This window comes from Ovis canadensis, chromosome 10 (genome assembly GCF_042477335.2).
Source record: "Ovis canadensis isolate MfBH-ARS-UI-01 breed Bighorn chromosome 10, ARS-UI_OviCan_v2, whole genome shotgun sequence".
NCBI lineage: Eukaryota > Metazoa > Chordata > Mammalia > Artiodactyla > Bovidae > Ovis > Ovis canadensis.
In genome coordinates, this window is record NC_091254.1 from 60,857,501 (window position 1) to 60,873,610 (window position 16,110).

At 35.9% G+C, this 16,110-nt stretch overlaps 1 protein-coding gene across 3 annotated transcripts in view; it reads right to left on the reverse strand.

The window, feature by feature from the left end:
* The window catches only part of DACH1 (dachshund family transcription factor 1), a 495,552-nt gene that overhangs the window by 235,546 nt on the left and 243,896 nt on the right, over window positions 1-16,110 (reverse strand). For all 3 annotated transcript variants that reach the window (XM_069602314.1, XM_069602315.1, XM_069602313.1), the window contains exon 3: window positions 5,783-5,944. In XM_069602314.1, coding sequence (XP_069458415.1) covers window positions 5,783-5,944 — 162 coding nt within the window. The remainder of the gene's footprint in view (window positions 1-5,782; window positions 5,945-16,110) is intronic.

A 16,110-nucleotide genomic window follows, 5' to 3' on the forward strand; every position in this document is an offset into this window, starting at 1 on the left:
TGCTTTGGCTTTTTCACCCTCCGATTTGGAATCTGCTCACAGTACTGCCAGCTTAACCAAAAAGGATTAACTCTCATATCCAACTGAGAACACAGATAATTCTCAGTAATTGGTAAAAAATGAAGATGAATGGGGCTGAGAGATAAGGAGCAATTAGCTCATCAGCAGTTACAGCTGTGCACTCAATCCGGATCCATCTCTTGAGTCTCGGCCCCTTTTAAAGAACCTACACAGAAAAAGCACAGGACACCCCCTCCCCGAAAAATTGCTATACCTGCCCATCATTTCTCTAGTCTTCCATTTTATTTCCTTCCTATACAAAGACACCTGTCACAGCATGCTATGTAAATTACTACCTCTCTCAGGACCTATGTCTAAAGCCAATCTTCTTTTTAAACTTTTTTTATAACAGAAACCAAATGACTACTGTAGACACTCTTAAATTCCCTGTCAATCGTTTCATTATAGCAGCATCATCTGTTTGAAAATATAAGCAATTCCCTCATCTAATTATAGGAAGGATTTGAGGTTCATTAACATTGCCAAAGCAGAGAATCCAATGCGCAACTTCAGAGCTCTGCTTGGTGGCCTGTGTTCTCAGTTTCCTTTTATTTGCTTTCTCAAGGTCTCCAAGACTTTTTCCTGAAATCACAATATTAATTTTGCCTTCCAAATAGACACGTGAGATAGAAGAAAGGAAATGACTACAATGCAAAATATTTTATTTCTTCAGGACTAGCAAAAAAAAGTTAAGGGGATGGTCAGATGGGGAAGATAATTTTATTATCTATCTGCCCAGCTTTTTTTTTTTTTTCCTTCATTGTTTTGTTTGCTGGTTGGTGGACAGAGGTAAGAAGTAAGGAATACCACTGAAGAACACACACAGCTGTTTAATCCCAAACTCAAATTCTTGTTTTTACTTGAAACTCCTATATCCTTTTAACTATTGAGAATTTGGAAAATGCAAACAAATCCTACATTTCAGGCATATGAAATGTGTTCAGTTTGTGGATCACTGCATTAGGGTATTCTCGTCTACTTTCCATGGTGTTCAGAGGAGAAACTCCGAAGTCTTAAGATTACTTCACTTCCTCAAAGAAATAACAGCAGTTTGGGGTTATGACTATAGTTTAAACAATAAGATTTTCTTGGGACATCTGTTTTGAGATCACATTTTGAATAGATATGAACTCATTTCCTACGAAGCAAGCAATCTACTATTGTTGATAGCTGTTTACCAGTTCTATGAGTCAGATATTAGCTGGTGGCAAAGGTCCCTCTTAAATCCTCCTGTATTCTTTAAACTGTGTACATAGTGTTTTCCTTAAATAAAATGTTAAGAGAAGTAAAAATGCAGTCTTTTCCTGTCTCTTGGTAAATTATAGTCCACAAATGCTTGTACTTGGAAATAATATTTAATGTATTTATATTTAAAAGAGTCGTTTCCTTTGTTGTCATTAGTTAAGGGAGTAAGATATTAGGTTTAGCAAGTATGTAAATAACAGAGAAACTATTAAGAGATGCTTACTATGTCAATATTTATATAGCATTTAAAAACTAGAAGTTAAATTAAGTTTCCTTTATTTAGATTAAATCGATTGTGATTAATTTAGTATCCTCAAAAATGTGCATGATGCCAAAAAAAAAAAAGATAAGTAGATAAAACACAGCTACAGAGACTATGAAATTGACCTTGGGTTCACCGGTTTTAAATTCTGCCTTTCCAATATCCCAGTCCCAATTTCCAAGCAGCATTTTTTAAGATGGTTATGTAGATCAGTCCTTAAAGCAAAAAAATAGCAATTTATCTGGTCTGTATGTTGTGGATAGTGTTGCCACTAAAAAGAATCCAGGACATTTTTCCTTCTTATCTGCAATGTAGCTTATATCAGCCAACCTGTCACAAGATAGTACTTGATATAAACAAGAGATTGCAAAGACATCTCAGTAATCAATATCAGGATGGCTACAGTATGGAAACCCCAACCAGTGCATATCATTTGTCTCAGCATCTATTTCTATGGCCAAATGAAGCATTAATTCAAATCATAAATCTATGGTGATTTAAATCTGGGAATGAGCACCTGCCTGCTTTAATGATTTATTTTGTACATTTCAGTAAGCAGGAGATTTGTCCATATGAACTGACAGGTCACCTTCAGATGCCAGGAGCAGACTGTTTATCACCATGCAGACTAGCATCTCATCTTAGCAAGTAAATATTAAACTAAAAGAATCCAATTGATTGTGGATGAGGGAGAATGGCGACACGGCCATATATTTTACTCAGCCTGCCGATGCCTTACTCGGGTCTATCCTAAAGTCCTCACTTCTTCCTAAAGTGATCATTCTGTTGGAAAGATGTGAGCTCAAGGTTACCAAGTAAAATTGGGATGTAAAATAATTATTTGTCAGTGTCACAGGTTTCTTCAAACACCTTTATTTTCCGGCTAATTTTTGCAAATCATATTAAGAACTAGACACACTCATCTATAATAAAAACATCCCTCACCTCACCAAGCCAAATCAAACCAAGCAAAAGAAAAAAGAAATATATTTTCTAGGGCAAGAAGGATTTTATTTATGACCAAAAGGGGGCAAAATAGAGTGTTTCTACATACAGAGACCTGAAACGTTTAACAGAACTTGTGAGCCAGATGAGTACAAGGGAAAAAAAGAACCTGAACTGACTTCAGAAATGCCACTACATTTGGGCAGGGCTGAGAGTAACAATACATCATTTAAGTAGCACCTCTCTGAGGGGTTTTTCTACTTCAAAGGGCTGATAGATTCATGAGAGCAGGTACATTTGTATCCTGAAATATAAAGCTTCTGAGATTCTTGGGATTCCTCCTGGAATTCATAGGCTTCAATACCACTTCCTAAGCGCCTCCTGCTAACTGATGTTCCTGGGGATCCATCATATCCTGTTATGACTGTCTTACTTAACCACGTCCCCCATTAGACTACGTGCCCCGTGAGTGTTGAGACTATTAGGATTATTTTTGAGTTCCTAGAATAAGCTAAAATCAAACACACAACAAAATTCAAATGGTGTCACAGATGCCCCCAAATTTCCTCACAGGCATGAAGCTTAACAAATAATACCTAGCAGAGAGCATAGGAAAACAGGAGGAAATAGTTGACGGCTGCAAAAAGAGGAAGAAGATGGTTTTCAGGAGGGCAAGCTGGAAGAAATAATCACAGTACCAAAAACAATACCCACACAACCAACCTTACACATGACCAAAAGTGTGATAAACAGACATTGTAATGAATAAAATGATAAACACTTGACAAATATGCTTTCCTTTAATTCTCATGATGAAGATACTATTTTTTATGCCATTTTTCAGATGTGGAATGTAAAGCTCAGAAAGTTTACATAACTTTCCAAAGTCACATCGCAGTTAAGAAGTGTTTAATAAGTCATAGTTATTAGACACTTACCAAGAGGCAGGCACTGTCCTCAGAAGCAGAGAAAACTGCGCCTCGTTTTAAAGCAACTACTGTGATCTATGCAAACTCAGCTCCCCCTCACCATTGCCCTGTACCTTCTCCCGCTCTATGCACTCCCTGCTCCAAACTCTGTTTCCCTGATCTCCAAGTAAAGAAGAAGGGAGCAAGGGGTATGCTCCAGAAGAATAATAAATCAAAAATTCTTAGAGGATAGTGGTATGTGAGAATAGAAGAAAAATGACAATGATAACATTTTGCCCCCAAACAGCTATAGATATATAAAACACATGATCTATGTGCCTTAGGGACTAATGGTAGCACTAATGTTAACACAGTCTCAAAATATTAAGACCCTCTAGGAAAATTCAAATAATACCCATTTCTGATTCAAACTGGATGATATGTGTCAAAACTAAAAAGCAATATAAACTAGCAAGCAAATACCTTAATGGAAGAAAAGTGATTTCTTCCAATTAAAACACAAATTTAAACTGATTCTTGTTTAAGCCATTATGATATCTAGGTATCCATATAATTATGGTAGGCACAAGGTGATCAGAAAGCAAATGTTATTTCATAATATTAAATGTTAAGAGTATGTCAATGTCTAATTATGTTCTCTTTATCTTATGCCTATTGGTTTCTCCAAGGCCAGTTTCTGCTCTGCTGCTCAGGAAATTTGACAGAGGTATAAAGTTTCAATATATTTTGTTCAAGTGTTATTACACTGCCTAACAAAGATCCCTCCTCACAACACCAACTACCAACAAGAAACCACACTGAAGTCTTAACTCTCCTAAAATTTTGAAAACAATCCAAATTATGTTTTGCAATTATAAGTATGGTTTATAATGGCTAAATACTTGTTTTTAAAAGTGTTCAATTTTGCTTTATTTTATCGGTCAAAGTAAACGACCATTATGTTAAAACTGTGTGCAATCAATAGTTTTAAAAAGATAATTATAATTCTTTCATTTTGCCTCAATAGTTTTTAACTTTTAAAACTTTAAATTGAAGTGTGTAAACTATAACCTAAAGAACCCACTGCCCTCTGTCTTCTTAATAGAAGCACCATAAATGTGAACATTGATGTTTCCTTTAGTTCTTTTCAATTTTTGTGCCACTCTTTGGCTTTCTTACGCATCTTTCCATCCTTCTAAGTATTGCTACCATCTTCTTTATCATGCTCTCAAATCAAAGTCGTTAACACTGCTCCTTTTCTTTCTCTTGCCTAGTTCTGATGAAAAAGTTCTCCTTTTCCTCTTCTGTACATTCCATTTTGGCATCACTAAAGCCATGGTATTTGCATATGTGCTTTAAAATTACTTACTATGTTACTCATATTTAGCACATGATCTCATGAACTGTCTGAAGTCCACAGCATTCCTTCCTACACCTATACCTATACATCAAGGAACTGAAAGCAAGCAGATACTGATTATTTAAAGAGATAATCTGTTAAAATGCAGCATAGAAAAGAAAAAATCTAATTGAACCGCCAAACTGATTGCCTCCCTCATGAACATTTATTCTGGATATAGTCTCTTGTATATATCTTGTAGCATCCAAATTTTTCATGTTACATTAAATTTTGAGCATGATTTCTATATTTTAAAGAAAAATAATTTGGTGAGGATAAAATGTTGTATCTCAAAAACAGAGATACAAAAGATATCATCAATAAAAATATAGCCCTCACTTGAAGTTTACTGAAGAATTCTGCAAAGATAAAGTTGTCTCTTTTATTTTAAACAGTGGCTATTAATCTCACTTTTCTCCACACCTCAAGAACAAATAAGATCAAATTAAGAAATTGAAGTGGCATAGCTTAAATAAGAGAAATTGATAATGGTTGTATACAAAAAGTATTAATTATCAGCATAATTTTTATTCTTGGCAGCCAGCACATGAGAAGGTAAAGTTTATGTTTTGCTGCTAAGGCACATTTCTTCTTTGGTAACCAATGAATTAAAATTTAGTAGTGTGTGGTTTTGTTTGTAAATGTTCTTCTGTCACCTTGTGTATAATCAATTATTTCAAAATTCTAACTAATAAAGCTTATTTGTATTATGAAATATGTTAATTAAAATCTTATAGTAGGAGTTGCAGACTTAAAGTTAATTCTGACATTTAAAAAAATAATGTTGTCAATTATTTATTTAGAATACATGTTGTTAGGCTAATTGGCTTCTTCAAAAGGTACACTATCTTCAAAGCTAAAAGGAACAACTTCTTGAATGGGTAGCCAATAGCTAGGTTCTGTAAAAGAAAGTCACTTAGTAACAAAATGATTACAGTAAGTTTCACTGAACAGAAAACTTACCAACACTTGAATTCATGTCCCCATTTTCAGAATCTGCTCCATGTTGGCTATTACTGGCGTGATAGTTGCTCATAGCTTCTAATTTGATTTTTTTCACCTTCATTGCTTCGGCGATAGCTGCATTGGTAGCAGCGGCAGCTGCTGCAGCTGCTGCTGTCAAACCTTCAAAGAACAAATTAAAAATGAGGTAATGCAAATTCTGATTTTTCACCTAAGAGTTCTTGTACTTTATACAACACATAATACAAACATATTGGAGTATCTGATTGCTTTATGCAATACCCTCATATCGTATATTCATTCTCAATGAACCAATGAAAGAACATTGATAGAATGGACAGAATGCTCTCCAAACTCCCACATCAGTATTAGCAGACGCATAATTCGTACGTAGAAGAATAATAGTAGAAATAAGGCCAGAATTCTCTCTCAACAACTCCATCTGAATATGTCATTCCCTGCCTGCTTCCAATGCTGTCCAGCTGCCTAATGAGGGCAAAAATATAACCTGCTTAATAATTCACCAAGCTTTTCACTAGACCTGGAAAGCTAGCTAATCACCCTAAATCTCCCTGTTCTCATGCCTCACTCCCCCTGTGTTGAACTTGGCCCCAAGGCCCACATGTGCTCTGTGTCTTCAAGCCTGCACTTTCTCACAGACCATCGAATGTCCCAGATGACTCTTCTACTTCTCATCCTCCAGTATTCTAGTCCCAGAGTCAACCCTTCTAATCACTATGCCATGATATTTATCCATTTTGTCTCTGTTCACTAAGAAAATAACAGATAAGAGTGATCATGAGGGGACTTCCCTGGTGGTCCAGTGGTTAAGAATCTGCTTGCAATGCAGGAGACAGCGGTTCGATCCCTAGTCAAGGAACTAAGATCCCACATACTATGGAGCAACTCAGCCCGTGTGCTGCAGCTACTGAGCCTGCACCTTCTGGAGCCTGCACTTGGAAGCTACTGTGCCTGCGCACCACAGTGAAACAGCCCATGTGCCGTAAGACCTGATGAAGCCAAATAAATAAATAACCTTTGTTTTTAAAGGAGTGATCATGAAATTAGAAATAACAGTGAGACCAATATGGAAGAGCAGAAAGAGAAGTGTCAGCTTTAGGTACAGGCTCCAGGTATCCAGCAGAGGTTTCAGAGCAGTGTGAACCTCTAAGTCAATTCACTTCATCCTGACATTCTTCATCGCTTCCCTGGTGGCTTAGATGGTAAAGAATCTGCCTGCAATGCGGGACACCCAGGTTCGATTCCTGGAGGAGGGCATGGCAATCCTCTCCAGTATTTTTGTCTGGAGAATCCCATGGACAGAGAAGCCTAGCAGGCTATAGTCCATGGGGTCACAAATAGCTGAACATGTCTGAGCACTACGTAAATGATTTCTCTTAACTTTAGAACTTTGACGTCTATGAAAGGATATACCCTCCCACTGCCCTCATACTTTTTGCTATGGCTACTTCAGAGCTGGCTACAGCGCTTCAGCCCGCTCTGAATTTATCTGTATGATTTATTTCCACTCACAGCTGGTGGATTAGAGACTGAACACCTCTCTCCTCCTTTTCCTCCCCACTAATCATCACTTCTAGTTACTACAGCAAATAAGTTACTGCCTCAGGAATTAAAGAAAGTTTTGTTTTTGTTTTCCCCTAGAAACCTCTGCTTTATTTTAGAGGTTAGGGGAAAACCTCACCTTTCCTTCAGATCCGACCAAAAACACCCTGACAACTTTCACCCCAATGCAACAAAACTTTCAGACTGGATCTTTGCATGACAAACTGAAAACCACCCCCTAAAAAGGCACTGGTCTGAACTAAAGGAATTCATCTGGGTCTGAACTGAACACATTGCCATTTAAGTCCCAACTTGAACAGATTCTCTCCTCTTCCTATGATTGAATTTACTCCCCAGTTACTCATTTCCTTCAAAGATGTTTCAGAACATTTTCTTTCCTGTTCTCTTAAAATTCTGTTTGTGTTTCCCAGAAAATCTCTCTTCCTCAATTTGCCTTGTCACCAGTGTGAACATCCCACTTGTCCTTTCCCTTTATTGCCTGGTGTTGTCCCATCTCCAATTTATGACACATCTTTATCTTTGATTTATGCAGCAGGTAAATCTTGTTCCATAGTATGCAAGTAAAAAAGAAAACCTACAACTTGAGATATGAGTGTTATTATTGGGTAGATCTGAATCAAGCTCAGTAGCATGAAACATAACTATGCATGATATGGCCTTACATAAGCTATAAAATCTTCTTAAGTATGTTTTCTTCATCTGTGAAGTCATCCTATTCACGAAGGGATAATAGAAGGATTAAATAATATAAACTGTGTGAAGAATGCCACATTATGTTTAGTAAAAATTAGGCAGGCCTTGTGTTCTAGTTTTTACTTTAATAAGTCAAGCCCAGTCTTAGCTATGACTCCTGCAGGATATGACATCCCCCTCAGCTCAAAGATCCTACTTCTCCTTATGTGCCTGCATTAACCCTTGACTTTTAAAAATGCTCCAATAATTGTATTAAGAAAAGAGTACTTATGATACACTTCTATTTTTCCACTTGACATTTTTCTCCCCAAGTTTACATTTCTAATATAAATTCCAACAAATAGTCGTGTGTATGATACACATACATGCTATAACTCAACTATAATACTTTTAAAATATTCTATTTTCAGTATGGTTTCATGATGACAAGAAGAAAGCTATTACATTTGCAACAGTTGCTGATTTTAGTTCTACTAACTCACCTTGATATTTGATGGGTCCTCAAATTTAATTCTTTAATAACTTTCCAATTCAGCCAATTTTCCCCATCTCTACTGGCTCTCCCTAGTACAAGCTGTCGCTATTTCTTCCATGGAGTATTGTAATTATTCTTAACAGCTTTTACTTTCTCCACTTTCAATCTCTTATGATTCCTGTAGCAGTCAACATAACCTTATGAAAATGCAAATCCAGTCCTGGCATTCAATGCCTGCTCTGGGGAGCAAGTTGGGTGCTTCATGTGTCTGTCAGGGTCCTTATGTACTCAGTCCTCTGCTTCTCTGTGTGGCATTATCTTTCCACCAGGTTCCTTTTGCTCTCTGCGCTTCAGAAACATAGACATCTTTCGCATCTTCTAACAGACATTTCCTCTTTCAAATTAGACTCTGCACATGGTGTTCAAACTTTCTAGAAAAGCTGTCCAGTCCCATCCCCCAGACCTGTCCCTGCATCCGTCATGTAATGGCTTAAATATGATGCTCCACAGGAAGCAAGCTCAGGATCCTGACTCTTTAATCAGCTTCCTTAGTGGTTCAGACAGTAAGTATAGGCCTAAAATGTAGGAGACCCAAGTTCAATCCCTGAGTCATGAAGATCTCCTGGAGAAGGAAATGGCTAACCACACTAGTATTCTTGCCTGGAGAATCCCATGTACAGAGAAGCCTGGCAGGCCCAGTTTACAGCCTTACAAAGAGTTGAACACGACTGACTAACATTTCACTTTTTTTTTTCAGTGGAAGCAGGCTTAAGATTCTGACTCTTCAATGTACCTGGGAAAGAGCTCCAACACTTCAAGAATCAATCTAAGACTTGCTTATTTTAAAGAGCTGATTTTCCCCACCCTACTCCACAAGAGTAGAGCGTGTGTTCTCAGCTCTGTTGAATGAGAATTTGTCTTCTCTGTACATTAGAATCACTCACAGAGCTTTAAAACCATACAAAGAGCTGAGTTCTATCATCTGAGAATCTGGTTATTTTGAGTTGTATATTTGAGTTGAATTTATTGCTCCTTGGGTTACTTTAATGTGAAATCTGAGAACATAAACTCAATACCTTAAACTTTTTTTTTTTTTTTGAGGGGGAGAGTGGGGAGAGGGATGTTGCTCGGGGGGTTAGTTAGGGCTGACTCCTCTAACTAGGTTATAACACCAAATTAATATAAGTATCTCAAACACTGAAGCCAAAGCCTGGCACAACTTGTATCTGAATGAAAAAAATGCTTCTGAAATTGGATTACCTGGAAAGCCACAAGAGAAATATGGGCATTATTTTGACAATATCTGGCTTCCCTGGTAGCTCAGCTGGTAAAGAATCCACCTACAATGCAGAAGACCCCAGCTTGATTCGTGGATCAGGAGGATCTGCTGAGGAAGGGATAGGCTACCCACTTCAGTATTCTTGGACTTCACTGGTCCCTCAGCTTGTAAATAATCTGCCTGAGGAACTGGGTTTGATTCCTGGGTTGGGAAAATCCCCTGGAGAAGGAAACAGCTACCCACTCCAGTATTCTGGCCTGGAGAATTCCATCGACAATACAGTCCACGGGGTCACAAACAGTCGGACACAACTAAGCGACTTTCACTTTGACAGTATCAATGTATGCCGTTAAAAACACTTTATATATATGGCAGTCAATAAAAATATACTAAGTAGCAAATCTCATTAACTTAATAATAAGCATTTACTCTCCATTGCTGGAGACAATTACAAAAGTCTCACCTTCACTTTTGCAGTTATTGCACTTTCTGTTGGCCTTGTCATAGCCCTTTCAAATCTCTAATGTAATTCTCAAATCCCCTCTGGCTTGCTGCCTCTAGTAAAAACTTACTTTAGAATATAGACACTCATTTTAAAAAGAGGTCCCATTGTATATTTTGTTCCCTATTGAAGCTTCCTTTGAAAGAACAGTGTAACAAATTCACAAAAAAGCTCCAGTGTTTTGTTTATGTTTCATGGAGAATACACAGTGTTAAAGCTCTTCCTGCGTAATCAGGAATGGCTTGCTAGGGCAACATGCATGGACCTAGAGATGAACACAATAAGTGAAGTAAATCAGGCAAAGACAAATATCATATGATATCACTTATATGTGGAAATGAAAAATGATACCAATAAACTTATTTACAAAACAGTCTCACAGACTTAGAAAACAAACTATGGTGACCAAAGGAGAAACTCTGGGGGAAGGATAAACTAGGAGTTTGGAATTAATGGGTACACATTACTGTATATAAAACAGAAAAACAACAAAGACCTAGCATATAGCACAGGGAACTATATTCAATATCTTATAATAGCTTATAATGGGAAGGAATATGAAAAAATATAAATATGTTTATATATGTATATAACTGAATCACTTTTCTGTATACCTGAACCTAACAAAACATTGTAAATCAACTATATCCAATATGAAATAATTTAGAAAAGAATGGTCTGCTTGTGTAAACACTGGTAATCCATAACATTTACCACATACTTCTTCTCCCTATGTAAGCTTTTCCTACTTAGAACTCTTTCCACTTGCCTCATATTCAGATTTCATGATATTCTCCAATATCCCACCCTGAAACAGCGCGTTTATGACTGCTTTTAACTCTTTCCAAACAAAACAAGTCATTTTTTTCCCTAAGAACTAGGTAATCCAGTTTCTTGACGTGATAATCTATATCAAATAGAGCTGCACAGCATGGTAAAGCGGAAGATTATCTTCCCTGGGGCCATATTCACAGAATCTGTCTCTGAGATGGGCTTCCCTCATAGCTCAGTTGGTAAAGAATCCACCTGCAATGTGGGAGACCCCGGTTCCATTCCTGGGTCGGGGAAGATCCCTTGGAGAAGGGATAGGCTACCCATCCCAGTATCCTTGGGCTTTCCTTATGGCTCAGTTGGTAAAGAATCCACCCGCAATGGGAGATCCAGGTTAGATCCCTTGGTTGGGAGGATTGTATAGTCCATGGGGTTGCAAAGTGTCAGACATAACTGAGCGACTTTCACTTTTCATTTCTGAGAGACGGACTGAAAAATCTGTATTTTTATCTTTCAACAAGTTGATTCTCTGCCCTTAGATTATTTGATGACAATAATATACCATGTTAAAGTGTGGCTGCATTTTACAATAAAATCTTATTAGCCTGGTAGTGGTTTTTGAAAGTGAGTATAGTTAAGAATCAACAAGGTGAGACACTACAATGGATTTTGAAAGTGAGTATAATTCAGAACCAACAAGGAAACTTGTTAAAATACAAAATTAGGATGACTCAATAATCAGGATCTGAGACACACTGCTGTAGACTCATACTCAGAACTGTAGGTTCAGACTTTGGAAGATTGAGTCTTCTGTGCCTGTAGCTTAGCACAGCAGAAGCAAAGAGGTCAGCCAGGTAACGCTGCACTTCTGTGTGATATAAATTCAGTTGTCGTGTACATGATTAAGTCAACCAACCATTTACATTGACAAATCTATTTGGTATATACAGTAACTGTTAACCAAAGAGCTTGAGTAACTTCTCCTGATTCTTCAATCATGTAGAATTTTTATCGGATTTCTTTCTCTCATTGGGGGAAAAGTTGTGTGTGTGTGTGTGTGTGTGTGTGTGTATGCGTGCACGCACTTGTGCAGGTGCACAGTGAAGAAACAAATAAATGAATAAAGAATCTCTTCCACTAAGGAAAGATTAAATCATCTATTTTAATTCCTGAAATTTTATTTTTTATATGCCCCAAGAACAATCATAGTATTTTATACACAAAGATCAGAACATGCACTAAACTTTGTAGTCAGATATAGTGTAAATTTATTTTATTTTAAAATATTTTAAACCCTATTTTATCATTATCAATGGGGAGACTTTAATGGGTGCTTAAAATTCTGTCACTGATAAAATAATGTATTGAAAGACAGTTTTTGTGTGTGTGTGTTTTTTTTTAAGTTTTCCTTCAGAGAAAGGATAAGAAGTCAGGCATACATTGTGCAATTCCTAGACCCTATATTGGCCCTCAGAAAAGGGACTGTGAGTCAAACTTCAGTTAAAATCCATAGGCCTTAGAGCATGAAGAGACATTTAGTTTTTTTTTCTATCTGATCTTTATAAACTCTCACTTACAAAAGAATGAGCATATTTTTACACAGCATTTGGAAATACAGCTTGTCATATTAGCGTTTGAATTACACTACAAACTCATTACTGTGGGCTCCATTCTGTTTACTCTTCCAGAGAAAATTCTATATTATCTTCTACCTAGCTATTGTTAGATTTTGTTTATCTTGGCTTATAGGTTTCTTTTCATAATACTTTTATTTTTTAAGGCACTATTAAAATATTTTAAAGTTCTTTTTGAAAAAGTGACTGACATGGGAATTACTAGTTATCTAAACTCACTATCATAAAAAGAGTAAACATATGGTGGCTGAAAGAAACACTTTAAAGAGTCATACAAACTTTGGACAACATTTTTATGAAATAATGCAGTAAGTTATGTAATTCCTAAACCTTCAAAATTCCTATCTTTAAAACAGAGATACCAGTTCCAATCAGTAGTGTTGTGGGGAATAGAGGTAAAATAATGCACACAACAGCTAAACCCTCTGCAAATGGTAGTAAATATTTTCAAGTAACCCATAAAATCCAGCACACTTTTATTTAGTTTTATATTTGTTCAATTATTCACAAAATGCAAATATGACAAAAGCTATCCAACAGTGTAGGGTTAGAATCTAGCCATTTGACAAATGGACACCTGAAAATCATGCTTTCTATCCAATCTTTTGACTTAGTAGTCTATGTCAATCAAAGTTATCATAAAATCATTAACTTTCCACTCTGTGTTATATCGATACAAAGCCTTTGCTACTTCAAATTCAATATCCAAAATCCAATCCATGGGTTTATCATTTGGAAGAGAAGCAGGCATTATTATTGCTTAAGAGCCTTTTCCTTGCAAAGATAGCATTTTCTTTTTCCTCTCAAATTTTATCAAAAGAGCTTTCAAATACTTCAAATACTGTTATACATTCCTGACTGCTCTCTCAAAAAAGGGAAAAGTACCCCCATTCTATTTATTTCAAATAAGTTAGTATCCCTAGTTATAAAGAGTAGATTACAACTATAGATTATAAATATCAATAAAAGAGACATATTGCTGTCAAATTCTTTCTCTGATCTGTTTGTTTGCTCATTAACTTGAAAGGTCTAATCTTTGATCTTTGGTTTCAAAGACAACAAGATGACTTCCAAATGTTTGATATGTTGTCTACTTTTACATCACATTCCATATAAAATGTATTTTCTAAGACTTAATGGCTAAATAAAATTAGTTATAAGCAAGAGATAGTAAGCATTCAAAGTTTCCATATGATAGACTTTTTATGAGTCTGTCACTTTACCCAAACTTAGGAAAAAAAACCACTTTAACATGTACTCATTTCTAGCCAATGATAGTTATTATTAATATTCTGGAATTGATAAGTTATTTATGTCTGGCATTCTTCCTACTGATTATTCAGAGAGACAGGCGGCTTATAAATATCTCATCACTCCACCGTCACAGAAATTTCATCGACAGTGCTCATGCACAGCTATTAGCAATATGAATCTAACCATTACAAGAAGGAAGAAAATCGAACATGTGGCATTAATACGCAGTCCTGGTTCCTAACCATCTGATAGGCAGATGGTGTGAAGCGGATTCTCCAGCTGAAATGAGGGGGCACATCATTTAAAACCTTGTTTGCATTCTAACTGATATCAGTGCCATATTGATATACATGATACATCATGGCAGTATTTGAACAATCTAGTTTGTTTCAGTCATAAATGTTTACAACCTTGTTTTTTTTTAATCTTATAAGCATGTTCAGAAGAGTGTATTTTTAATTTATGAAACCTATTGTTTACTTCTGTTGAATTAGAAGATTAGAGAAAGCAAGAATATTAAATTACCTCAACCAGAGCAATATAACCAAGACAGATGAATAAAGTGGGTTTCTATTTTCAATAAGATAGTTAGTAAAGGAATTTTAAAATTAGCCCAGGCATTTTGTGCATTAATTCATTTATTCATTTAAGCCTTCTAGGTGCTTCTCCCCCAAGTCGCATACAGAGATATTTAATGCTTTACATAGTCATTCATTTAAAATTCTCGCTGTGTGCAATTAATCTTGTCCAACAATTTGATTCAGAAAGTAAAACATCAAAAAGCATAGCTCATTTCAACAGTCATTACTGTGAAGTAATCTTTCTGCTCCTGACAGGTCCTATAGACTTTTGCAAAACGCTATTGAAGGTGCAATGTAAGCTCCATATGAGTCTGAATTACAACTCAATTGAAATCACTCCAAGTCTTAGAAGAACTCTTGGCTCAATATAACAACTTGAAAACACCAGTACCTTTTTTCCACTCTGTCTTCTTCCTATCCTTATTTAAATGCCAGCTGTCTAAAAAACTGAAATTAATTTTCACATTTATCTTATTTCTCAATACTTTCTATTAAATGGAAATTATGATTGAAATATGTCTGTCCTCACCATTAAATGATTAGATAACAGAGATGATAAGCAATTAGAATAAGTAACTTTATTGTAAAGCAGGAGAGGCTGAAGATTTTGAATGTGAGTTTTTCTCCTAAGGTACATTAGAAGAGAAAAAATTGGTCTTTGAGACTGTTAATGTAAATAGTCACTATACCAGTTTCCAGTTTTCAATTGGTTAAATTAGATTTTTAAATGTTTGGATTAACAACAAAAAATCTACTAATTTGGAGAAATACACAGGAAGTGTATTATAATCTTGATAATGACTAGTAAATCAAGTATACATCAAGTTTAGCTTTCTTTACTGATTAGCTTGAAATCTGCAGCCTCACAGAGTTTACAAAGTAACAGCCGTAGTGAAGTCAGAGGGAGTGAATCCCATGGGGATGTCATTTGGCCACATGTAAAATCACTGAGAAATTTTCATGGAAGTTTTTGAAACACTCACCTTCTAAACACTAACCCATAGAATCAGGCTGAAACAGAATCGATTCAAATGTTTAAATTACTATGATTTAAAATAAGAAAATATGCAATTTTTGGAAGTTAAACCTGACACAATGTTTTGAATATAAAACTTTTACTTCTACTCCATCTGTTAACATTACCACCTTTAGAAAAATATTTAACAGACACTTGGAATCTGGACTTGTCACAAACAGAGAAGAGAAAGACTTTATCTACTGCAACTCTTTTATTTTACTGATGATGCAATTTAGGGGCACCTAGGTTAATCATTTCTATAAAGTTATACCATTAAATAATGATAGAGTAATCCCAATTCCCCTAACTCCATCTTCAGTACTAACCACACTGACTCTGTCCACAAATCTAAAAAAAAATTACAGAATATAGTATACTATGGAATCATTGAAGGAAAATGAAAGCTGTTTGCTTAAGTAGCTTATGGATTACACAGGAAGTCAAAGTTATAGACACAGATAATATCACAAGTATAAGTTAACCTCACTTAACAACCTGATATAAATGTTCATTTGTGATTCCATTTTATAAATTTTA